The sequence below is a fragment of the Aedes aegypti genome, chromosome 3 (genome assembly GCF_002204515.2).
Source record: "Aedes aegypti strain LVP_AGWG chromosome 3, AaegL5.0 Primary Assembly, whole genome shotgun sequence".
In the NCBI taxonomy this organism is placed as follows: Eukaryota; Metazoa; Arthropoda; class Insecta; order Diptera; family Culicidae; genus Aedes; species Aedes aegypti.
In genome coordinates this window covers 204,339,681-204,363,507 of record NC_035109.1, presented here as the reverse complement: position 1 = coordinate 204,363,507, position 23,827 = coordinate 204,339,681, and the positions used below count along the sequence as shown (strand labels likewise).

General features: G+C 38.7%; 2 protein-coding genes across 3 annotated transcripts in view; one reads left to right on the top strand and one right to left on the bottom strand.

Annotated features, from left to right (window-relative positions):
* LOC5564768 (transketolase-like protein 2) overlaps positions 1–10,455 on the bottom strand; it is a 29,051-nt gene extending 18,596 nt beyond the window's left edge. The window contains exon 1 of the mRNA XM_001649091.2: positions 10,159–10,455. Coding sequence (XP_001649141.1) covers positions 10,159–10,265 — 107 coding nt within the window. The 5' untranslated portion in view covers positions 10,266–10,455. The remainder of the gene's footprint in view (positions 1–10,158) is intronic.
* A 407-nt stretch (positions 10,456–10,862) lies between these two features.
* LOC5564785 (syntaxin-18) lies at positions 10,863–23,459 on the top strand. Of its 2 annotated transcripts, XM_021851083.1 has the most exons (4): positions 10,877–10,952; positions 11,032–11,739; positions 22,865–22,984; positions 23,055–23,459. In XM_021851083.1, the coding sequence occupies exons 2-4, from the start codon at positions 11,203–11,205 to the stop codon at positions 23,241–23,243; spliced, it is 846 nt and encodes a 281-aa protein (XP_021706775.1). In that variant the 5' UTR covers positions 10,877–10,952; positions 11,032–11,202; the 3' UTR covers positions 23,244–23,459. The 2 variants fall into 2 exon arrangements, with proteins under 2 accessions (XP_001649142.1, XP_021706775.1); XM_001649092.2 differs by having other exon boundaries at positions 10,863–11,739.
* Positions 23,460–23,827: the final 368 nt, after the last annotated feature.

Below are 23,827 nucleotides of genomic sequence, written 5' to 3'. Positions count from 1 at the left end.
AAATGTGCTGAAAGCAATTTAATTTGAGTTTTGAAGTTAGATTTGACTTATTAAAATTCCAAATAGATCGGCCATTGTACAAGTAAGAAAGAATATGCTGATCGCTTTCTAGAAATTTTATAAACAACAAAATAATAACAATATGAGGGCTGCTGATGGCACAATGCGACGCTTTAGGAGATTTTTATACTGATTGAACATTACTATACAGAGCGCAATTCAATCAATGGTGATAACTTTACAAACTTTATCTGTTTTTGCACTGATTGACGATGCTGATTCAAATGAAAATATTTTAAAAATATTTGATATTATTAGTTCATTTGTTTGTGTGATCTAAGTGTTAATAATGGAAAAATTTTACATACCCTTGATAATAATACTTCCCTGATCAGAAATATTATATTTTGAGCGCCATTTTCGAAGCTATTCTATCCAGGTATCCATGCACTGCTTTCAATCCTGAAATTATTCTTATTGTGCATGCTCATGCGTTATATTAGTGATGCTCATAATCATGCAACAGATAAGAAGGAGAGAAAAAGAGAATATAGAAACAGTGATTAGTAATGAGTTAATTATGTAGTTTTGTTAGAATTATAAACAATTAAACAGTAGTAATGAATAGCTTTTAAAATGACTTTGCAGCATAGCTGAGCCTTTCGGATCGTAAGACCGATGTATACAAAATAATTTGTTTCGAAATTGTCCGCGTGGTCTTCTAGTGCCCCTATTAGATAAGAATCAGTCATAGACATACATACCGAATGCTCGCCATGACCCTATGACCAACATTTGTATATGTATAGCCTTAGCTGATGTGGCTTTTCTAATAGGTAGTTCTTTCACTCATTGATTGTCTTCAAAACCTTGTCAAGTATAGAAAATTTATTTTATTTCATTTATTACTATATTGAAGCTACATTGTACTTATCAAGTATTAGGTATTATTTTATGTTTTTATCACTATTGTTATTATCAAGGCCAAAATTCCCAGTGAGTGAAGAATTTTATAGTACTAGAACACCATAGAAGATCGCTAAACATTACCTAATCATCGAACGGCTTTTTGTTCTATTATTTTAGGTAGATGCTATTGATCTCCCTTTGCTCCTATCCGCAACCCGGTGCACGCGCCCTGTTGGTTTTCGAAAACCTCGTAGAAGATTACAAACCGTCAATGGCATTCCCAATTACTACCCCACATTGCACATTCAAGGGTCTAATTGTGCTCCTAACCCACCCTCAGTTCGTAATCTTCTCGCCAGTTTGAAATTATATTTTCCCGAAGTGAAAGTAATTTTGATGAGTGATAGCCTAGTGCAGCCCAACTGCATAGTACAGTAGTTTAACCAGAATTTTTAGGTCAGAAGATAAAATCTAAATTTTGTAATAAAAAGGTTGCCATTACTTTGAAATTCACCCAACATCTAATCAAAACTACTAACAACAGCGATCAATTATCAAAATTCATCGCTCCCTGGAAAATATAATCCCAAGCCCAGGGAAGTCACCCCGCATAGGTACATTTATATAAAAATTATTTTTATTGAAAAGTTACTGCTACAATTTCGTAGAAAAAAATTGTCATATTATCACTTATTAGTTATAGGAACACCATGTAGAATATTACTTTTGACGGTACTATTCCATTTAATTCCACTAGAGTTTGTATCGTTTGACAGATACGCATATTTCGACCTCAACTGTAAGGTCGTCTTCAGTGTCCTGTGCTAGACTCGTCTGAAGACGGCCTCGACTGAAGTCGAGTCTAGTACACGACACTGAAGACGGCCTTACAGTTGAGGACGCGTATCTGTCAAAGGATACAAACTCTAGTGGAATTGAATGGTATAGTACAAAATTCGTTTTTTTTTTCATTTACCTACTTATAGGTATTCCACTTAACAACTCGAAGATGTATTAGTAGGGCGATTCAAATTCTAAAAACTGTTTGAAGATCCAATCTCCCATATGCGCCTTACCATTCTTACCATAAAAATAGTGTTCTGTGAAATTTCCGGCTTTTTAGGTAGCGATTTGAAGGTGGCCCAAAGACAATTAAGGTTTGTATGGAAATTGCTATGGAGAAATTTCGAGAAATGTTCCAAGCACGCTAATACTGTAATGTAAGTAGAAACTTATCATCCCATATTGAAAACTCATTCTTCAAACCTTAATGAAGGATGTTGCTGAAGAAACAAATCCCTTTTGAGCTAATTTTTTTTTTTTTACTTAAACGTTTATTTAACAGGCTCAAGCGAGAGCTAATTTTGTTCGGGATTTTTGCACATGTTTGCAGAGCTATAATCCCAAATTAAGCTGAATAATAGCAAACAAACTCATGAATATCCCTTCTGCTATCCGTCGGATTGAATTTCTCTCTTCAGCATATTTCTTTGTTATGGTTTGAAGAATGAGTTTTTACTATGGGATAATAAGTTTGTACTTACATTACAGTACTAGAGTGTTTGGAACATTTCTCAAAATATCTCCTTAGTAATTTCCATATAAAGCTACATTGTCTTTGGGTCACCTTTAAATCCCCACCTAGAAAGCTGAAAATTTCACAGAACACTATTTTTATAGTAGGGATGGTAAGGAACATATGGGAGATTGGATCTTCAAACATTTTTAAATTTTGAACCGCCCTAATGTATTAGTGGTATTCACTAAAAACTATGTAAAACGTAAACTGCGTATTCATTGTAATGAAACATTTCGTATGAAATATTACCTTTGAGCGCAGAGAAATGCCAGTTGAGTTTTGTCATGGATACATTCCAAATTTGTTTCATTGTTGGTTCAATCCTCATAATGCTGGGGTAAATGTATTAAATTAATTGCTAAAGTACAATTCATGTAATGTTCTACCTAAGGTCCAATAGAGAAATGGGTGAAATTCAAATGTATAGAAGTGGTGTTTTCTGAAGTTGACCAAACCAATATATTAGTTAATGATTTTTTGTATTCACATTTTAAATTCCTTAAAACGTTTTATATTTTAAAATTTTTAACAGTTCATAAACGATTGATGATTGCGTCCTTGTTGTTGAAGACCTGTTTTACTTTGCTCTCTAATGAAACATCAAAGACCAATTGCCACAGTATCCCAGAAGATAGCCAACTGCAGGTAGGTATTTTTGTTGAATATATTCGGAAATCTCAATGAATCTACCTCGAATTCAAACATGAACTGCGATGGGAAAAGATGTTGATTTAAAAATCCATATGGGAGTTGCAAGATTTCGCTGTCTTTTTTAACTATTTCGTCAGTATTTTTTTTACAAATGTCATTATTAATTGTACGCCTTAATCCTAATTCATCAATTTATCCTAGATACAACTTGAATGAGAATGTAGTTTTCGGTTTTTCGACAGCTGAAAACGCTATTAAAAAAAAAAAAACAGATTGTCTACTCGGGAAAATATCGACACTTTCATTTGGGGTATAATCGACACCATTGCTTTACTTCATAATCTGACTTCAAGGATTCTTTCCAGATGACTTTCTCTATAATTCATGCAATTTTTGTTTTTAAGCTAGGGATACTTGTTCTCATTGAAAGCGGATAAACTAATAGGCCAGGAGAAGTGGATGAACTTGTCATTCATTTTCCTGTCAATTTTCATACAAAATCTACTTTTTCTCAGTTATAAATTCACTCTAGGTGAACCACTTCCACTGGCCTATTGTTCATTTGCAAACTCAAGGTTTTTATTACTCGTCAGTTTTTATTTTCTAAAAATAACTATCTTCTGTTTTGTTACAATAAAACTGTATTAATTGCCACAATCAATCATTCGCCACAAGTTTATCTCCGTAAACATTAACATTCAATGAACATCTTAGCATGGGACATTTGAAATTTTCACATATATTTAGTGGATCTTCCACTCCTTAATAATTTACGTAATATGTGTATAACCCCTTGGAGGAGAGAGTCATAAAAGTCGAAAGTCATGACCCATGGGGCATTCTTTTAAATATTCCATGTGATTGTGATGTTTACAACGTGGCTTCTATTCTACCCAAAATACATGTGTCGATCTTACCCACACTCTCAGTTGTTTCACCTAAAAATGGTGATATACCAACTAGATTTAAATCACTATATAACCTCAATATATCATCCAGTGAACTCAAGGGTTGATAGATTTATAACCAATAAGTAACTCCACATCGATTTTAAGTTAATTTAACAAGCGAAAGTACACCAATTTAATCAATAAGCTTAGGATATTTCTAGTAATACTGTTTCATAAGGTATGCCCTCTTCAACATCTAATCCAATTTCTCGCCGTTCCCTTATGGTACCTATCCATCTAGTTTTCATTTCTTTCTTCTCCTTACTCACTCTTACTATGAGCAAAAACATACATATGGACAAAACACTTTTGTATGTTTTTAAGGGGGTGATCCCAAACTTTTGCACTAAAGTGTAGATCTCAATTATTTGATCTTCTTAGTTACTTCATTAGTATCATTGCAAGCATTACATTGATTTCTTATATCAAGGTATTCTGTGTAGGACAACATTATCATTCTGATTTGGTAGGACTAAATCAAGCTATTTTGAGCATTTTTTAACAACATTTAACCTTTCCTTCATTTGCAAATCAGAATGTTTACAGGTAAACTGAATTCACCTGCTTATAAGAGTTAAGCCTAAACATAGAGCATTTATCGTGGCAATGGAAGATAACAACGATATTTGTCTAAAATTAATAACTATTTTAATCGACATTTGTTGTTTTAGCATTGGAAATTTGGGGGAACGTCATTTGGCATAAAGCCGTTTGGTATGAAATAATTTGGCATAATAATTGATAACTGAGTTGAGGAAAAGTGTTTTGCGGATAGGGTCGGTGTTCTCTTAGTAAACAGTCCCCTATAGTCGCACTTGTGGCTTTTTACGGCCGTTTTGCTACAAATCGTTGCAAAATATTTTTGGACATGAAGGTCAAGAGCTATTTATCTAAATACCATTGATACACAGCTCGATTTTGTTCAAAAATTTATCGAAATAAATAATTTTGCTTAAAGTTTAAGCTCCCTTGCACCTATAGTTAACCTATTATTCCTATAGTAGCACTACTAACACACATACATTTTTTATTGTTAAATTAAATAATTGATCAATTAACAATTTTTTTACATTATTCGAAAGCTTCTTATTCACATTTTCCGACATCCCACGGTGTCGCGAGTGATTAAGCGGTTCGAGGAACGATTGACCACCGATCGGAAGCCCAGAAGTGAAGGAAAAAGTATTCCGTACAACACCAAAAATCACAACCGCGTAGTTGGGGCCTTCAACCGAAACCCGAACGCCTCCGTTCGGGATGTGGCTAAGAACCTGCACCTAAGCCAAAGTTTTGTCCAGAATGCCAAAACTAAGGCTGAGCTTCGAACGTTCAAGGTACAAAAGGCCCCTAATCGCGACGAGAAGCAGAACAAGTCCGCCAAAATCCTTGCCAGGAAGTTGTACCTCAACATGCTGATGAAAGTTGAAGGCTACATCACGGACGACGAAACATATGTGAAGGCCGACTTCAAACAGATCTCGGCAACCTGTTTTTCACGGCCAAGGATAAGTTCAGCGTTCCGGAGCATGTTCGCACTCAGAAGATGTCCAAATTTGCGAAAAAAAAATCCTGGTTTGGCAAGCCATCTGCACGTGCGGGAAGCGGAGTGCATCTTTCGTGATCCAGGACACGATGAACGGACAGGTGTACATGAAAAAGTGCCTCCAGAAGCGGCTGTTTCCTCTCCAGAAGGCCCACAACGTCTCAACAATCTTCTGGCTGGATTTGGCCTCATGCCACTACTCCAAGGACGTGCTGAAGTGGTATGCGGATAATAAGGTCAATTTCGTGCCGAAAATGTTCAACCCTCCCAACACTCCGAAGCTCCGTCCCATCGAGAAGTACTGGGCGATTATGAAGCAGCACCTTCTTAAATGACCTAATGTAGTGAAGACAGTCGAGGAACTGAAGAAAGTATGGGTTTACATGCAAAAAACGGTTGATTCACAGGTTGTGCAGAATCTTATGGCCGGGGTTAAGGCCAATGTGCGGGCATTTGCGTATGGACAGTAAAATAGTAAAATGAGCTTGAGCTTGATTGGCCGCCCGTGGATGCACTCCAGTATCGCCAGATCAGCTGCACTTACACAAGGAACCAACCGAATGACTGCTTGGGACTAACAGGCATCCTCAGTGTATAAGTGCTGGTGATCTTCTATTTTTAGGCAACAATGGCACCTGCCACGTCAGAATGCAGACCAATGAGGGGAAGGGGGAGGAATTGATGATGCATTGAACTGACTCCCACGTAGACCGTATATTCCACTGCATCCACGTCAGTTCATGCGGGAGTGTATGGATTGGGGGAAAGGCATGGCAGAGAGGTTTGCTTTTGTGGTTAGCAGACTGCCTATGTATTAGGCGTAAGAAAGGCGTGCGCGTGGAAGTAGGAAGTGTTAGGGAAACGGTTTCTTATCCGTCTCTGGTTCTAGCGTTTGCTATGAACGAATAGTTTGAGTGAGATATATTTAGAACGGAAGATAGAAGCAAGTGAGAGATATACAACTACAAAGTACGAGGAAAGGGTTGGGCCTGGGATTGAACCCATGACCTTCTGCATATGAAGCAGAAGCGGTAGCCATCAGACCACCAACCCCGTCTTAACGAGTAAAATAGTAAAATGAAGTTTAATAGTTATTTTCCAATCCCTGAAAATTTGATGACAATCGGATGAAAACTCTAATTGTGTGGCAATTTCATCGTGTACATCCTTTATTTTATCATATGAAAATAATGTTAGACGACTTTATTTGAAAGTCGTTAATATTGCTAGAATATATCCGTGCGAAAAATGTTCGTTTTTTTTTGTATGGTATTCAGTTGGAGCTGCCTGACAGCTTAACTTGTCAAGGCTGAACCCTCGGTCTGGCTTTTGCCAAGTTTCCCCTCTACCAGGACCAATACTCAGACGGACTAGGCAATGGCGCCCACATGAACACTGTTTTTTATTAGTATTGTGACGTGGTAGTTTTTGAAAAGTACCCATATTCCCTTGCTTCTGAGAAAAGGAAGCATTATGAAAATCAGCAGCTCCATTAGAATTTGTTTGTAGTGTAGAATTTGTTTGAAATAGTAGTGCATTACTAATACTGTCTAGTCGAAATGGTTTTGAATAATTTGTCATACAAGTGCTATTCTGATTACTATTGTCTTTTACGTAAGATTAGAGTCTTAAATGTCAAGTGTCGTCAAGTCTTAACAAAATTAGGCTGTTTAGTAGTAGTTCTAGTTAATTTCATTTTTTGTTGTTAAAAATATTTATTGGTCATTACGTTCATATATCCTTAAAGAAAAAAGTCGCTTTGCTTGTCTGTTCAACAATTTTTCGAAACTAGCAAGTGTACCCTAATGATCGATCTCAGCGTCTTACTTTCCATAGTCATTTTTATAGTGAATATTGAAGAGTAAAGTTACCTTAGGCTTCTATTACAGTCTCCTACAAGATTCACTTTTCGGTGGCAAATGCATCATTGCGGATCATTCTGGTTAGCAAAAGGCAAACTGAACGTCACCAATAGTATTAATGTCCACTTCGAATAGATTAATTATTTGAAATGGGCATCAATTCTATCAATGACGCAGAATGTCCGTTGGATCACATCTGAGATATTATTGCGTCTATGCCATATGAATTATGACGCGGCTTTAAGCAAAAAGTGCCAAAATGTGATACCACCACTACAGGTTACGCCTTTGGTTTCCATCATATGGGCTAATGGATTATGCCCTCCCATCGCGGCAAGGTCGCATAACCAAGGGGAGGGTTATCCGTGCGAAAAATGTTTGTTTTTGACACAAAGAAGTCAATTTTTACACTACTGAGCGGAAATAGGGACATGAGCGGATACCGGTATCCGCTATGACTGCTAACATTTTCATCGACGATTTACCCTTTTTTTTGATCACAAGCGAAACGTTCATTATGCCAAATGACCATCATGTGAAATGAACTTTATCCCAAACGACTTTATGCCAAATAAGTTTATGCCAAACGGGGTAGCCTTTGGAAATTCTGTTTAATTCATTAGACTATACCAGGGAGGAAGGTATCGGATCATTTTCATTTTTTTTAATCCTTTGCAGAGTTTTCTTCTGGGTATTAGGTACAACAGCTAGTCCATATTGGTACAACAGATTGATATGGCTAGCCTGAAAATTTGTTTGAAGATCAAAAACCTGTTCTTAAGACTAAGCTTCGATTTTCTGTGCATTTTATATATGTGTTACATTTGGCTTCGATGCCTTCAATTTGAGTTACTTTTTTTTATCTAGCTTGAGTCCTAGATACTTAACATGATAATATCTTTCATTCAGTATCATAAGGGTGTTACTACAAATTAAAAGAAACCGCGAAAGTAGAATTTTCAACATAAAAAAAGTCCCACGAAGAATGTTACTCAACAAAAAACCATTAGTTTTTTTATTAAAAAAAATATTTTTATAACACCACAGAGACTCTGAGAGTATCTAATAACTTTTTGTTAAAATTTCATACCTACTGATATCGAGCTAGCTTGTCAAATATGTGCAATTTGAACACAATTAATGAAACAAAACATTTTCGGATAATACCTTTTTGGTTCACAGCGAAAAAACAGGGAAAAACTAGTCAATTTAGTACCAGAATTTGATTGAATCAATTATTGTACACTAGTTCCAGATCGTCCTACACTGTTGCTACACCATTGTGTGAGGCGTCTGTACGGGAATCTGCTGTGCCATGTCCAATAATGGTAACACAAATTTATTGGAAAATGTTGGGTATGGTTTTTCAACATCAATCACCTACAACTGCAGTGAATTCCATCAACATTTGCTCAAGTGTAAGCCATACTAAATTCTCGAATATCGCCATAAAACGATGAAATAATACGGAACCGCAAATATTTTTTTGGTCGACATTGTAAACACCGATCAGTTGGCATATCTTCACGAGAAGATGATTAAAAAAGTTACGCCTAACGCATCTTTTTTCCATTGTAATTTTGTAGTTAGATCATTTTTTAAATTTTTGTGTTTCTAGAATGTTTACGAAATCTCATTTGCCGCCAAAGCTGCAGATACGCGTTTATGATACTGAACGCGAGAATTTGTTCTCGTCGTTCAAGGCCGAACTGGATTCTGAGGTTTTTTCCAAAGCTTCAGGTTTAGCGATGAAAAAGTTACAGTTTTTCCTAGCTTGATCGAAAGAGCACATTTTACTTAAAAACAAAAACAAAATCTTATTGAACTTTAATATATTTGGACATTATAAATGATTGATGGAGATTTAAATCTGCAGACTCAATGACATTTCTATCCATATAATGACAGCTCCGTAGTAAAATTTGACAAGCGGTGATTCATAAGTGATTTCTATACTACTTAAAACTTACTTAAAAAATAGTTCCACGGCACGAAAAAATATGAAATTTCGGATTCCGGCTCATTTTTTAACGTAAAATCAAAATATGTAATAAACATACATAAACAAAATACTCCTAAACATGTAGGGCTATCAGGGTATTGAATTAAGAAATATCCTGAAGAGCACTCATCAAATAAGATTCTGCCGTTGGAATTACTTTGAGAATTATTCCATGAGCGATGTTTTGCATTAAAGTCACCAATGCCTAAAAATGTGATTTTTAGCGAGACAATGAAGACAGATGATTTAAAATAATTAGTTCCCTCAACGACCCCCTTTCCAAAACAGACTAGATCTGCCTATGTTCACCATCTAATACATACAAGGGTGCGTAAAAATGGTAGTAAGGTAAGTAAGCCTATCTCTACGTAAAAGTGTTATTTCTGTGGACTCTCTCCATTATCTGCTACTCATTGTGGCAATGGCAAACAATGCAAAAAAAAAAAAAAGAACCGGTCACCGGAGCGCCACTTTGCCCTGATAGCTATATGGATGAAGGGCACCATTTCTCCCCTTTCCTCATCTTACCGGTTTACCGGCGTTTTCTTTCGCGTATTCTTAGTTTCATCCTGCACGACCTGCAGTCGATTCTGGAAGCTTATACTTATCAAAATTCCATGCGGTCGAAGCACGATTACTACAGTAGATAAATGGCCACTTACCCGGACTTGGACGCCTGAGTCGATGTAATCGAGTGAATACGCAGTTTGTGAGCGATATCCTTCAGCTCCTGGATAGTCTTGGATTCGGGCTTGTGATACGTGGGCATTTTGCACTGCTTTTTCTTCTTCGCTTCAAACACCGAAAGCTGTAAAACAAGACTATCACTTTTTTGTGACTGGATCGATAAGAGGAAATCGCGCTACGCAAACACGTGTGACTTTCGCGGAGGCTGACAAACGACTGACTGACTGAGTGACTGTGAGGCGAGCAGTTTGTTGACTGACGCAATTTTACCGAGCGAGTGATGCGATGCAAATGCAGCGGCAAATTTCTGCGGAATGCGTTTTTTGGAGTACGTTCACCGACGCACGCGACAGGGGTGCCAAATCGTCATGAAGTTTAAACCACAGACAAACAGACGTCACACTCTCATCATTCTCCATCGACCACCTTTTTAACGGTCAATTCAAATATATTGTAGGTGGTTAATCCACCACCCGCAGCGCTCGTATCGTTTTTGTTCGCGTTTGACGTTTACACACTAGCGCCACCTGTTGGCCCATCGGCCAAACACACAGATTTTAGCATTGGGCGTACATGTTCTCTCGACTATGATTTTTATCGCGATTTGTTCTAAGTGTTACGTCTGTTTGTCTGTGTTTAAACATTGTCGCAGCACGATACGAAACGCCCAATACTTTTATTGACGTTTGCTTCGCGATGTAAACATTATGATGTGTCGCTTTTTCTTCGTATTTTTGTCGGGAACAAAATTATTTTGTGAAAATAGAAAGTAATATCAAAAAATTTTAATCTCAATTAAGTGTTAAAACTGTACAATCCAAACGATGGACATCACTTCTCTGTTTAAGGCCTCCGTGAAGACAGTGCGCCTAAAATCGTCAGCCGCTACGTTTCCCGTTCCGAACAAGTCGAGAATCCTGTCCAAAAAACCGAGCAGTGAGTTTTCGGAAAAGGCGAAGAAGATTCGCTTCCAAATCACCCAGCTGAAGAATCTGTTAGTGGAAAACCGTGCTGCCTATATGCAATTCGCCTACCATTTGAAAAATTCCGCACAAATGACCGACGAGGAACGCGACATCATCGATCGGGAATCGGAAAACATCATCCGGATGTGCACAGAGATGCTGAACGATTTCAAAGCGGAGTGCCGGAAGGCGAAGCGTAGCAAACAGATGGCCGAATTCATGGATCTGGTCCTGGAAGCATTGTCCAGTTACATGAACGCAGTCCATCACATTGCCAACGAGCAGCGTCAGTTTCGGATACAGAGGGAACTGGAAACGTACAAGTTCCTCAAGCTCAACTCGGACAAGAAATCGCTCTCCGCTGTTGTTCCTCCGAAGCTGCTGGCCGATCCGCCGATGATGCATGGTCTGCAGAGACAGAATCATAAAGGGGACTGGAAGCGACAGCAAGCGGCAAGCAACGACGATGAGCTGGACGATTTTGCGGAACGGGTGGAGGCTTCCGGAGCCAGGAGGGTTTTGCAGGACGAAGACTTAGATAATAGTAACTGTTTTTTGGAGGAGGACGAGCTCAGCCCCGAAGATATACAGGTTAGTCAGACTGATTTCATTATTAGGATTAAATTTAGGTTTCATTTCATTTCATATTACTAGGCTGTTTTTGACGGAACTGATTTTACAATCAATAAGAGCTATACTACCGTGAATCACAAGTCAGTCCCATCTGCATTTTCGTCAAAATTTGGTTGAGTTCAGTTTTCAACATAGGGAGTCGATGCCGGTTATGGACCCTTTGCGTATTATGGACCCCCTACAGAAAACATAAAATTAACACTCAAAACAACTTTATTCTTATGAAAATCCACCGGGGGAACTTCGATTGCATTGATAGTCAGCAGTTTCAGGCAAAATATTTGGGATACAGCCATCTCTCTCTTACTCGATATTGAAGGGACCATCGAGTCAGGGAGGTATCGAGTTACAGAACACAAAAGCAGTGCAACTGCGTTCCAAGGGACCATCGAGTTAAGCTAAGTATGCTGTTTCGTTCAAGAAAAGTAAAGAAATTACTTGACTCAAAGGGTCAAGAAATTTCCTACAGAGAGCCCCCTTTGAAGTGACATTTCTTCTCAACTGCGTACTGCGATTAGAAAAAAGTGATTTTCTTGGCCATTTCTTGGGAGAAATTTTCCACGCATCGAGATAGGCGATTCCTTTTCTTGTCAGTAGCAAACCGGCCTTTAGCCATGAAAACCAACTTTTACTATGGTTCTCTAACTCGATATCGAGATACGGAATATCGAGTAAGGGAGAGTTAACTGTATTTGAAACGTTTTGTGAATGAAACCACACAAGAGGGTCCATAATACGCATTTCCAGGTGGGTCCATAATAGGCTCGTCGGCAGCGAGCCGAATTACACGGGAATCAAATGGAGGGTCCATAATAGGAAACGTCAAATTTGTAAACATTTCTATTATGGACCCCGGGAGGGTCCATAATAGGGATTCGGACAACAGTTTTCCAATTGCATATTTCGCAGGAAAAATCGAATGATTTTGTATGTTTGATATGCGTACTATCAAGTAAAAACATTGAACTTGTTGTTAGACTCCATAAAACGTATTGCGTCTGATATATCACTGCGGATAAGCGTAGAGATTGAATTTTAGCTACTAAGGGGTCCATTACTAGCATTGAAACCCTATCTTCCAGTGCTCTTTCAGCTGCCCTAATGAGATAATAAGATTTATTTTGAAAAAGTAGGAAAAAAAAACACCAAGTCAAATTGTCCCATAATGAAAAGTAATCGCATAGGTATCAGTCACACTACAAATTTTCGCATCGTTTAACACAAAAATAAATCATGTTTTGATTATCTTTATGATTTTCTCGGAAAGATATCGTAGTGAAAAGCAAATTGTGAAAGTTTCATTAAAATTTGAACATGTTTCAATCGTATGGAATTTTTTGAATATTTGTATGGAAAACGAGTTTGGAAACTTCACACCCCTTTTTCTCAATGCCTTCTTTTTACAGATGGGACTGACGCGATTCACGGCAGTATAAGACAGCATTTTGTCTTATTTTAATGCAAGTTTCTTAAAACTATATTCTGAATTAGGGGCTCTACTGCCTGGAAAACTTGCAATTATCAGGGAATTAATTAAACCCGAAGAAATTTCTACTCCCTGTTGTTGGCGATAATGAAACTTTGCAATTTATTTTTGACACAACTGTTACCTAGATTTTTTATTGACAAATATGCATGAAGATTTCTGTGTAAGTGAGTAAATTTCACCATTATGTAAAAATGAAGCGTTTCACACGGCAATAGAATATTCTATGTGTATGCATATTTATCATACTCCTCACGAATATGTGTATGAGAATATTTTCGATTATAGTAGAGCCAATTATACTAATATTAGACTGAAATTAGATAACGCAAATTGGAAATCTGTTTTGAGAAATCAAAATAATATTGAATGTGCAAAAGAAATCATTTACAATTTATTGTAAGAAACCATTAGGGAGGAAGTACCTGTTAAGAAGAGACGAAGGAATCACAACTCAAAAAATCCAAATTGGTTCAACAAGCAAATCATAAATTTGAAAAATCGAAAACAAAAAGCTCACAAAGTTTACAGAAGATATAAAAAAACAGACGATTTAGAAAAATATTTGGTTATTTGCGACCAACTCAATTTAGCCATTTCTACAGCACTTACCGAGTACAACATAAAAACTGAAAATGAAATAAAGTCATGTCCAAAGAATTTTTTCAATTACGTTAAAAAAACTAAACTCAAATCGTGCAATTTTCCATCAACAATGGCTTTGCATGAAAAAGTAGGAAATTATTCTGAAGATATTTGCAATCTTTTCGCAAATTTTTTTCAAGAAAATTATTTAACATTTTCGGAAAACGATCGAGATTATTCTTACTTTTCACATTTTGTTGACTTTCCGAGTTATGTTGGCGTTAATTCTATAAATGTTTTGGACATTTTGTTTGGTCTTAAAAATTTGGACGCCACTAAAGAATCAGGGCCAGATGAAATTCCACCCGGATTCATAAAAAACTTGGCAACTGAACTCACAACTCCATTATTTTGGTTATTCAATATGCCTCTTCAAACTGACCAATTTCCAAAGGTATGGAAAAAATCATTCCTCATACCAATAAATAAATCAGGTAAGAAATCGGACATTCGAAATTATCGCGGTATTGCTATTATGTCATGTATTCCAAAACTTTTCGAGTCAATTGTAAACAAAAATATGTTTGCCCAAATATAAACTCGTATAACAAACGCTCAACACGGCTTTTTCAAAGGTCGTTCGACCACTACGAACCTTTTGAAATTTGTAAGTTACTCACTGAGTGCAATGGATAAAGGTTATTTCGTAGAAGCTCTTTACACTGACTTTAGTAAAGCGTGTGATAAACTGGACATTCCAATGTTGACTTTCAAGCTTGAAAAATTGGGAATCGAAATGAGTCTCCTTACGTGGATCAAGTCCTATTTAAACGACCGTCAGCAAATAGTAAAATTCAATGGGAAAAGATCAAATCCAATACATGTTATATCTGGAGTACCTCAAGGCTCACGCTTAGGGCCTCTTCTTTTTATGTTATATGTTAATGACGTTTCTTATATTCTAAACAAACTGAGGGTCCTCATATATGCTGACGACATGAAGCTATTTTTAGAAATAAAGAATGATGACGATCATAATGTTTTTGAGAATGAGATACAAATTTTCTACACGTGGTGCTGCAAAAGTTTATTGGAATTGAATTTAAAAAAATGTAACCTCATAAGTTATAGCAGAAAACGAACCACACCAAATCTCGCATAACATATGATCTCGCCCTAAAAGCCATTGGTAACCATGTGTGTAGCTCGTTATTCCTGAGCACTTGAATGGATTTATACGTTATTTAACAACGCTAGGGTGATAAAAGGATCATTTTCTACCTGCCAGTGATGTTGATTTAGATGATTATTCATTCATTTGCTCAGAAACAACGAGCTACACACGTGGTTACCAATGGCTTTTAGGGCGTTATCTCAGAGTACGCGAGAAATATGTCTATTGTTTTAGGAAACGAACATATAAAAAAATGTGATAAAATAAGAGACTTAGGAGTTATCTTAGACTCAAAACTATCATTTGTAGATCACTATAATGCAATAATTCATAGAGCAGGAAATATGCTCAATTTCATAAAACGATTTGGTCAACACTTTCGTGATCCTTACACATTAAAAATACTTTATGTTGCGTATATAAGATCAATATTAGAATATTGTTATAGAGTATAGGCCTATTCAAATGACGTCTCAAATCAGCTGATCGGGAAGCACTTTGACATTTCTTCTATGAAAATGACAGGCCCGTGTTAGCACCGGTCCTCCACCGATGTAAACAAATGCATAGACGGACCTGTCACATGAAAAGGCCTATTGTTTGGTCACCTTACACAAAAAAAAAACATGAAGAACGTATAGAATCGATACAAAAGCGGTTTTTATTAAACGCACTACGTAATTTAGGCTGGTTAGTACTTCCTCTACCATCATATGAATCACGATGATGCATGCTTATCAATATGAAATCACTGAAAGTGCGTCGTGATTATGCTATGGTTACTTTTGTTAACGATTTTGTTTCACAGCGCATTGATTCTGCTGATACACTTTCAAAACTGAATTTTTATACTCCTACTCGTCACTTGCGCAATCGTTACTTGTTCACAGTAGGTCATCATCGCACGAACTACGCTAAATTTAGTCCGTTGAATCAGATGATGACTATATATAATCAGCATTGTGAAATGATTGATGCTAACATGTCTCGAACAAAACCCAGACAACCAAAATGCACGTATAACGAAATCACCTGGAGGCTTTGTATGTGCAAAATTTCACTTATAAGATGTCGCGAAAAGGCCTTCTACGTACAAAAGTGGAGGCGATATGCGTGCATATATTATGTGATGAATAATATCATACAATGCGAGTGTATAAATATTTTACCGAACTAACCTGTGATCTTATGCGACTTAACTTATGATAACAAATGTTGATTTGACAGCTGTTACGGATTGATCCGATTTACTTTGTACGAGTGTACGGGACGAAGCAAAATGTACAAATAAACTCAGAAAAAGGTGTTTCATGCGAGGAAACTCATCAATCTGACGAGTTTATCCACGATGTTTTGCGAGTTTTATGTAATTAGTATGAATAAACGAGTTATAACGTGAACTTTCATGCGATTTCTGGTTGTCTGGGAACTGAAAAAATACTTTTTTGATATACAAAACAATAGTAAGGCGGCGTCCATTTATTACGTAACGCTAAAATTGGAAATTTTTGACCACCTCCCCCCCCCCCCCCTCCGTAACGCTTTTTGTATGAAAAATTTTAAATTTTTGTATGAGCCGTAACGCTTGAGCCTACTCCCCCCCTCCCCCTTGAGCGTTACGTAATTTGTGGATGCCGCCTAACTGAGGAATGTATTATGAATCGAGTACACTTAACAAATTTATAGTATATAAACACATAGATATTAAGAACACAATGTAATTTAGAATGGTCTACAAAATGTTCGACGTCAAATAAATAAAAAAAAATAAAACCTGGAATTTTCAAGGGAATTTAAGCCACACTTAGGGAAATTACATATTAAAAAACCGAAATCGAATATCGACGAGGTTTAGCGTTTAATCACCTCTGAGCTAACCATTTGAAGCCATTTTTAAGCAATATTTTTTTTTTTTTTTCAATTATCAAGTAACATGAGCAATATAGACCTTAAAAAAAAAAAACTTGGACACAGGTATCACTTTTTGGCATTTTTGCTTGATGCCGCGTCATAATTTATATGGCATAGACGCACCAATATCTCGGATGTGATCCAACGGACTTTCTTCGTCGTTGATAGCATTGATGCCCATTTCAAATAATTAATCTATACGAAGTGGACATTAAAACTATTCGCGACGATCAGTTTACAGCTAACCAGAATGGTCCATAGCCACACCAAAGACAAATTAAAGACCTCCATGTCCCTTGCAGTTGCCCAAAATTTTATGGCTCATAAGGTAATCTAGAATGCCGTGAAAAGTGTACTGCGATCTGTCAAACTTGGGTACCTTTTGTACTACCGAGGGACCAAATGCAGTACTAGAAGTGGTACTCAATCTGAGCCCGAGTGTGACGGACCTGGCCACACTTTCTATTAGCTAGCTAGACACATCGTTATCATATACGACATACGAATTATTACTCTGAGGGAAATCACTAGTAGATTCACTGAGTAGAAATAAGTGGCGAGAATCTTATTTTAATTTGTTTTTTACATATTCCTCTTTTGTAAGACTTTTTTTTTTGTTTTACAAGGGGGAAATCTGCAAACAGACACCCTGAGAATATAACTCAGGGAGTGCGGGGATGACGCACCAACGACGATCCGCTAAAACTAGGGTTACATATTTCTCAGGAGCACACAAATGTACTGGCGAGCCTCTAACCAAACCGTCTCTCAGCTCATCGGAATCCTAGTGTGCTGCGCTATCCGGAGCCTCACGAAAATTTTAAAAGCGTGCGCTAGGTCATGTGCTCTCGGGGAGACTCGTCTCATGCGCTGCTCGGCGCTACGGCTCGCCATCGGTATCCAAGTTGTGAAATAACTGCTTAGTAACGAAAAGCCTCTACAACTATTTTCGCCTTATTATGCAGGTGTCTAGATGGCCTACATGATATGGTCGAAGACTCGCGATCCAAGAGTTACAATTTCGATCCTCGTTGAAAACTTTTGTAATCACTCCAATTATTGTGCTGAATTTTAAACAGCACATGTGACGGAGCGCATGAGACCGCAGTGAGACACATCTCAAGAAAAATGAGGCGCACCAAAAAAAGTCTCACAATGTACAGCGCGCCCGTGCGCTTGCAAGTAATGAGACTCCTGCACCAAAGTCTACAGCACGTGCACAGTAACTCTAGCTAAAACCAGCCCATGCACTGTACTTGAGCAATTTTTTTGAACTGCTCAAGTGGTGTAAAGGGCATCGACATTACCCTTGGCCTCAGACCCTTATCTCCCCGGAATCACCTTACGGTATTTCTTCGGGGAGGGGCCAGTGAATATAGCACATCACATGTAGCAGAAGTAGCCTAGGCAAATTGCTTTTCCTAGCCGGCAATGTTACACGGGGCCAGCCTCGGTAGGACTAATCTTCTGCAGCCAACTCTGGGTCCAGCCCAGAGGGATGACATCATATGTCGAATTCGTTTTTAAACCTAGGTTGGAACTGGCGCAACCCGTTCTGAATCACAGTTCCAACCCCAACCCGATTCAGGTTCGACCGAACTACAATTTGCTTGACGTTTGTTTGTTTATGTTTTGATCACCGACCCAGTTCCTAAAAACGAAAACGACAATAGTTTTTCAATATGGTATTTGACAGGTCTTGTTGTGCCTTCATATCGGGAGCATAAATTTATACTCCAGTTGCAATTCTCACGCACACTTATATATTTGTTGAATGTTTACCTTCCGTATGAGTGAAAATGGGACAAAATGCGCCAAACAAGACAAAAACTGCGCAAAGTTGGTATTTGAGAATGTGCATTGCAAGTCTTCGGTTTTCTTATAAGTGGTTTTATCCGCGTTAGCAATGGCATTTAGCCATCGATCCCTCGCATCGGTATGTGTTTGAAACTTATGATGCGAAATGTTATCATCGTGATAATTGTTCTTCTGATTATGAAAATCGACACCGCAAGAAGGAAAACAACACTTCATTGTGCTTTTCACGATAATAGAAATGAAACTTACTTTGGAATGGAAATAATAACGAGCAATATACGTAGATTTTGTGTGCCTAGGTTCGTTTTCCCACATTCACACCAGCTGCATTGCTTATAGCGTAATAGTATTGGTGAGCACTGCTTGCGTTCAGGCATCAAAGAGATAAGAGGCAACAAAGTATGGCCATCATGCCGGCCCCCTGGTCCAGCCAATTCCAGCGTAATGTGAGTGACTGCAGTAATTAGTGCATTCCAGGACTGGACAGTGGACATCCGTACACATTCTCTAGATTATATTGTAAGTTCGGTCAATCGTTAGAAAATGCATTTCGCCGAAGTTGGATTTTTCTCCCAATCCTTGCAAGATACCCTACTTCGGAAGCAGGGCGAATTCGAGCGCATGCAGATGCGAATCGAATGCATTACTTCCGAAGTTAGGTATCTCTCATAGGTTGAGAGAAAAATCCAACTTCGGCGAGGTACCATTTCTAACTTTTTACCGCGCCGAAAATATTGTCGCGTGTAGCGAGTATGCGATATGCGAAGCATTGAACATCTTCCTTGATGATGAGCCCGATGGGCGTCATTCCGGCTATGATGCACACGGCCTTTTTAGATACCGTTTGGTATGCGCTTGCTACTCTTAAGCACATGATCCTGTACGTGCTTTCCAACCGCTTTAGGTTTCTGTTCGTTCTAAGCGCTTTTGACCAGATTGGTCCTCCATACATTAGTATGAATAGCACCACGCTTGCCAGGAGATGACGTTTGCTGGCAATTAAAGCAGAGCTGTTAAGTTAGACATCATCCTCGAAAGTGCCGCTTTGGTCGTAGATGCCTGCCCTTTTACAGGCATATTCAATGTGGCTAGTGAAGCTGAGCTTGTCATCGATCATTACCCCACGATGCCTAAGGGATCGCTTGGACTCTATGGTGCAATCACCTACAGAGATAAGCGCCCGTTGCTCGGACTTGCGGTTGTTGACCACCACCACCATCGTACATCGCATTCCAAAACAGCGAGCCCAGGATTGAACCTTGAGGTACTCCCGCGGTAATTAGAACGCTTTTCTGCCCCTTTGTCATTTTATAGAATCCTACCATAAAAATAACTTAATAGAAGCTTACACAACTGCATCGGCACCTTGAGGCGGTGAAGTTCGTGGGCTATCGCTTCCCAGCCTACGCTGTTGAACGCATTCTTCACATCCAGAGTGATAAGCGCGCAGTAACGGATGCCGCTCCTTTTATGCTCGATTGCCACCTCAGCTGTCTGAACGACCGACTGGATAGCGTCCAGAGCATATTTACCTTTGCCTTTGGTAGTAGCACCAATTTCTGTCACTTCCATACATCCGGGAGGGTTCCTTGATCTATGCAGCGTTGCATCGTGGTTCTGAACATGTCCGGATCCGCATTCACTGCCGCTTTTAAGAAAACATTCGGGATACCATCGGGTTCCGGGGTCTTGTTTGACGCGAATGATTTCACGACTTCTGCCAGCTCTTCGTTCGTCACTCTGCCACTTCTTCTCCTTCATCTGCCGCATACGGCCCTGGGGGCCATGGGCTTCTGGGATGATGCGGGAAGAGTACATCGATTATCGATCGCAGCAACTCGGGTGACTTCTCTTGGGGCGCTTAGCCATTACAACTCTGTAGGCGTCACCCCACGGACTCGAGTTGGCACTCTGGCATAGACTATCAAAGCATGCCCGTTTTTGACTCTTGATTTCCTCTTTGAGAGCTAACTTTGCCTCTCTGAATGCTGCACTGCGTTGCATTGTAAGTCCACGACTTATGGCCCTTCCCGAAACACTTGAGCAAACTTCAGGAGGCTGTTGTATGCTCAGCCGGCAAACCAACCAGCCTAGCGTATACCCAAGTTCTTCGTTTTGTTGGCCTCTGCGATCGGCAGCCTGATCGCCGCCACCTGGCTGCCCTGCGGGCTCTTTCTAAAATGGATGGCTACGTCGATGTCACACTGCTCTTTGAGGGCAGCCGAGACCTCCGCTGCATTGGTGACCTCATCCAGATTTTTACATTGGAGAGTCGCTTCTGCAATCAGGGATCTTACATCAACCTCGTCGCCAAGTACTTCTTGTGCCAGTTGCTTATAGACTGCACCCTTTTCCTTGGCGTCCTTCTTTAGGACTAGGATCATTACACCAATCCTAGCCCGCCTATGCTCCGCATATCTGCGCCCAATGGCGATAACTTCTCCGTGCTTCGCATCGTCTTGAGAACCTCGGCGATTTCGCTTCGTCCGTTTCGATAACGAGGGTCTCGCCTAAATTCCTACGTTTCGTTGTTTTCGGTTTAGCACTCTCCTTTCGGTTTCCTCTGTTTTTTTTTCTTATTTCCAACTCGTATCCACGGGTTGCTGTTGCCTTGCGCCCGTGGGTCCTGTGGCTCTTTTTTCTTGGCTTTCTTGGCTTTAGGCTTGATGTTGGCCTCTCCTTTGTTGCCATGTCCTCTTGATCGCGGAGCTTGGCTCGTGCCAGTTTTTCCGCTCTGGAGGACGGCCGTGTAGGTCATTTTTTTCTTAGCAACCATACGTCTTTTGAGGGTAGGTGGAGGCACCCAATTCTCGATATTACGCACTCTGTTGCTTTTTTCAAAGATTGATGGAGGACTGACCTACTCCTCCAGAGTTCTTTTTGTGGAGTTCGCGCAGAGATTGATTTGCTTCATTTGAAGAAGGGTATTCAGTATGCATCGGTGAGGCAGTACCTACCGAGGTTATTTTTCTTCAGAATACGTTATTTCATTGCGGGAAGAAAGGATGTGCGGGGCGAGATGACTACAGTGTGTTTGTGTCGTTTCGGCCCGATCGTTGCTCACCGATCAATCAGTCATAAAGGGGGGGGGGGTTTAAAAATGGGTTCCCTTCCTAAGCGGCTGTCTGCGTGATGGGTGATTTCCCAGTTACAGTTTGATGTTACACAATGCCCATTCCAAATAATTAGTCTATTCGAAGTGGACAATAATACATAATACTATTGTCGACGATCAGCTTGCATTCTGCTAACCATAACTTTAGCTAGCTATACACGTCGTTATCATATACGACGTAGGGAGTATTACTCTGAGGAAAATGACTAATAGAAATAAGTAGCGACAATCTTCTTTTAAAATGGTTTCTTAATAGTAAGGAATACCTCTTTTGTAACAATGGAATATTGTAGGAGACTGTAATATATGTTAAAGCTTAAAGTAACTTCAAGAAATTATTGAACAGACAAGGAAAGTGACTAATTTCTTTACATATGAATATAATGACCAATAACTTTTAGACTTTAAGACTCTAATCTTATGTTAATGACAGGAGTAATCACAATGGCATAACTCAAAAGCACGCCATTTAAGTGTTCATTCAAAATCATTTCGACTAGACAATATTGTAATAAATCTACTATTTTAAACTAATTCTGATGGATTTGCTGATTTTCACAATGCTTCCTTTTCTCAGAAGCAAGGCAATATCGGTATTTTTCGAAAAATAAAACGTCACAATACTAATGAAAGAACAGTGTTCATATGGGCACCATAGTCTAATCCGTATGAGTATTCGTTTTGGTAGAGGGGAAACTTGGCATTAGGCAGACTAAGGGTCAGCCTTGACAAGTAAAGATCGCCGCTCCAACTGAATACCACAAAAAAAATCTGGTTGAAATCTTAAAAACATTCTGAACAACATTTACTTATGAAGGAAGCCTGAGAAATCCCTGGAGGCTTCTTTTAAAATGTCCTGTTTGTTTTATTTTTCAGGCATGAAGTCTCCAATCTTCTTATTTTGAAGTAACTCAGTCACTACCAGTCCTGTCCTAATGTTTAATCAATGATGAGTAACAAATTATCCTATACTCACCTTACGAATTAATTTCAGATTTTTGAATCGGAAAATGTGCAACTCTACAATGAATTGAAAGGCCTGTCTGAAGAGGTTGAGCAAATCGAAAGGAACGTTGTGGACATAGCTTACCTGCAGGACATCTTCACGGAAAAGGTAACTGCTGCCTTATAATTCTACCCAGTTTGTTCAATTTTTAGCATTTTTCTCTATTTCCTCATTTAAGATATCCCTGCAAAAAACGGATATTGATAGAATTGCCAACACGGTGGTGGGTGCAACGGAAAATGTAAAAGACGCAAACGAACAAATCAAACAAGCAATCCAACGAAACGCCGGCCTTCGGGTGTGGGTTCTGTTCTTCCTGATTGTGATGTCCTTGACTTTGCTGTTTCTCGATTGGTACAACGATTAGATGTGCTCGAACGGCCAGGATCGAAGTCGAGGAGTGTCTTATTGTGATATATTGTCATCCACCATGCTGAAAACGAATCGTTGACTGATCCAAGTTTGGATCGCCAAATTCTTCGTAGAGGAAATTTAAGCGTGCAATCGGGGCGATCCAGGTAAATATTACACAATTTAAATCAAGCGCTACTACAAGCATTTAAACGGTTTGTTTTCGACGAAACAGGTCGTCAAGTATGATTATTTAGAACGCAAAAGAACTCCTTTAGCTGCTAACACCAGTTGTTGTTTGTTATTATCAAATTATCTTCACTCATACTATAAGGTTTTGTCTACTTGGTTTTGGATTTTATTTTCCTAAAAGCTTTACCTTGAGTTCTTGTGTGTTACCTTGTCAATTTGTGAAATTTTATCGACTTCCCAAGACATGATTGAATTCTATGAATATCTTTAAATTTGATCAGTAATGGATTCACATATTTTCGTGTATGATTTTTAACCCTCTGATACCCAATTTTTTATTTTCGATCTAAATATTATTTTTAGTTATCTTAAATCGTTCTAAACACGTTCAAATTTTCCAAAGTGTAC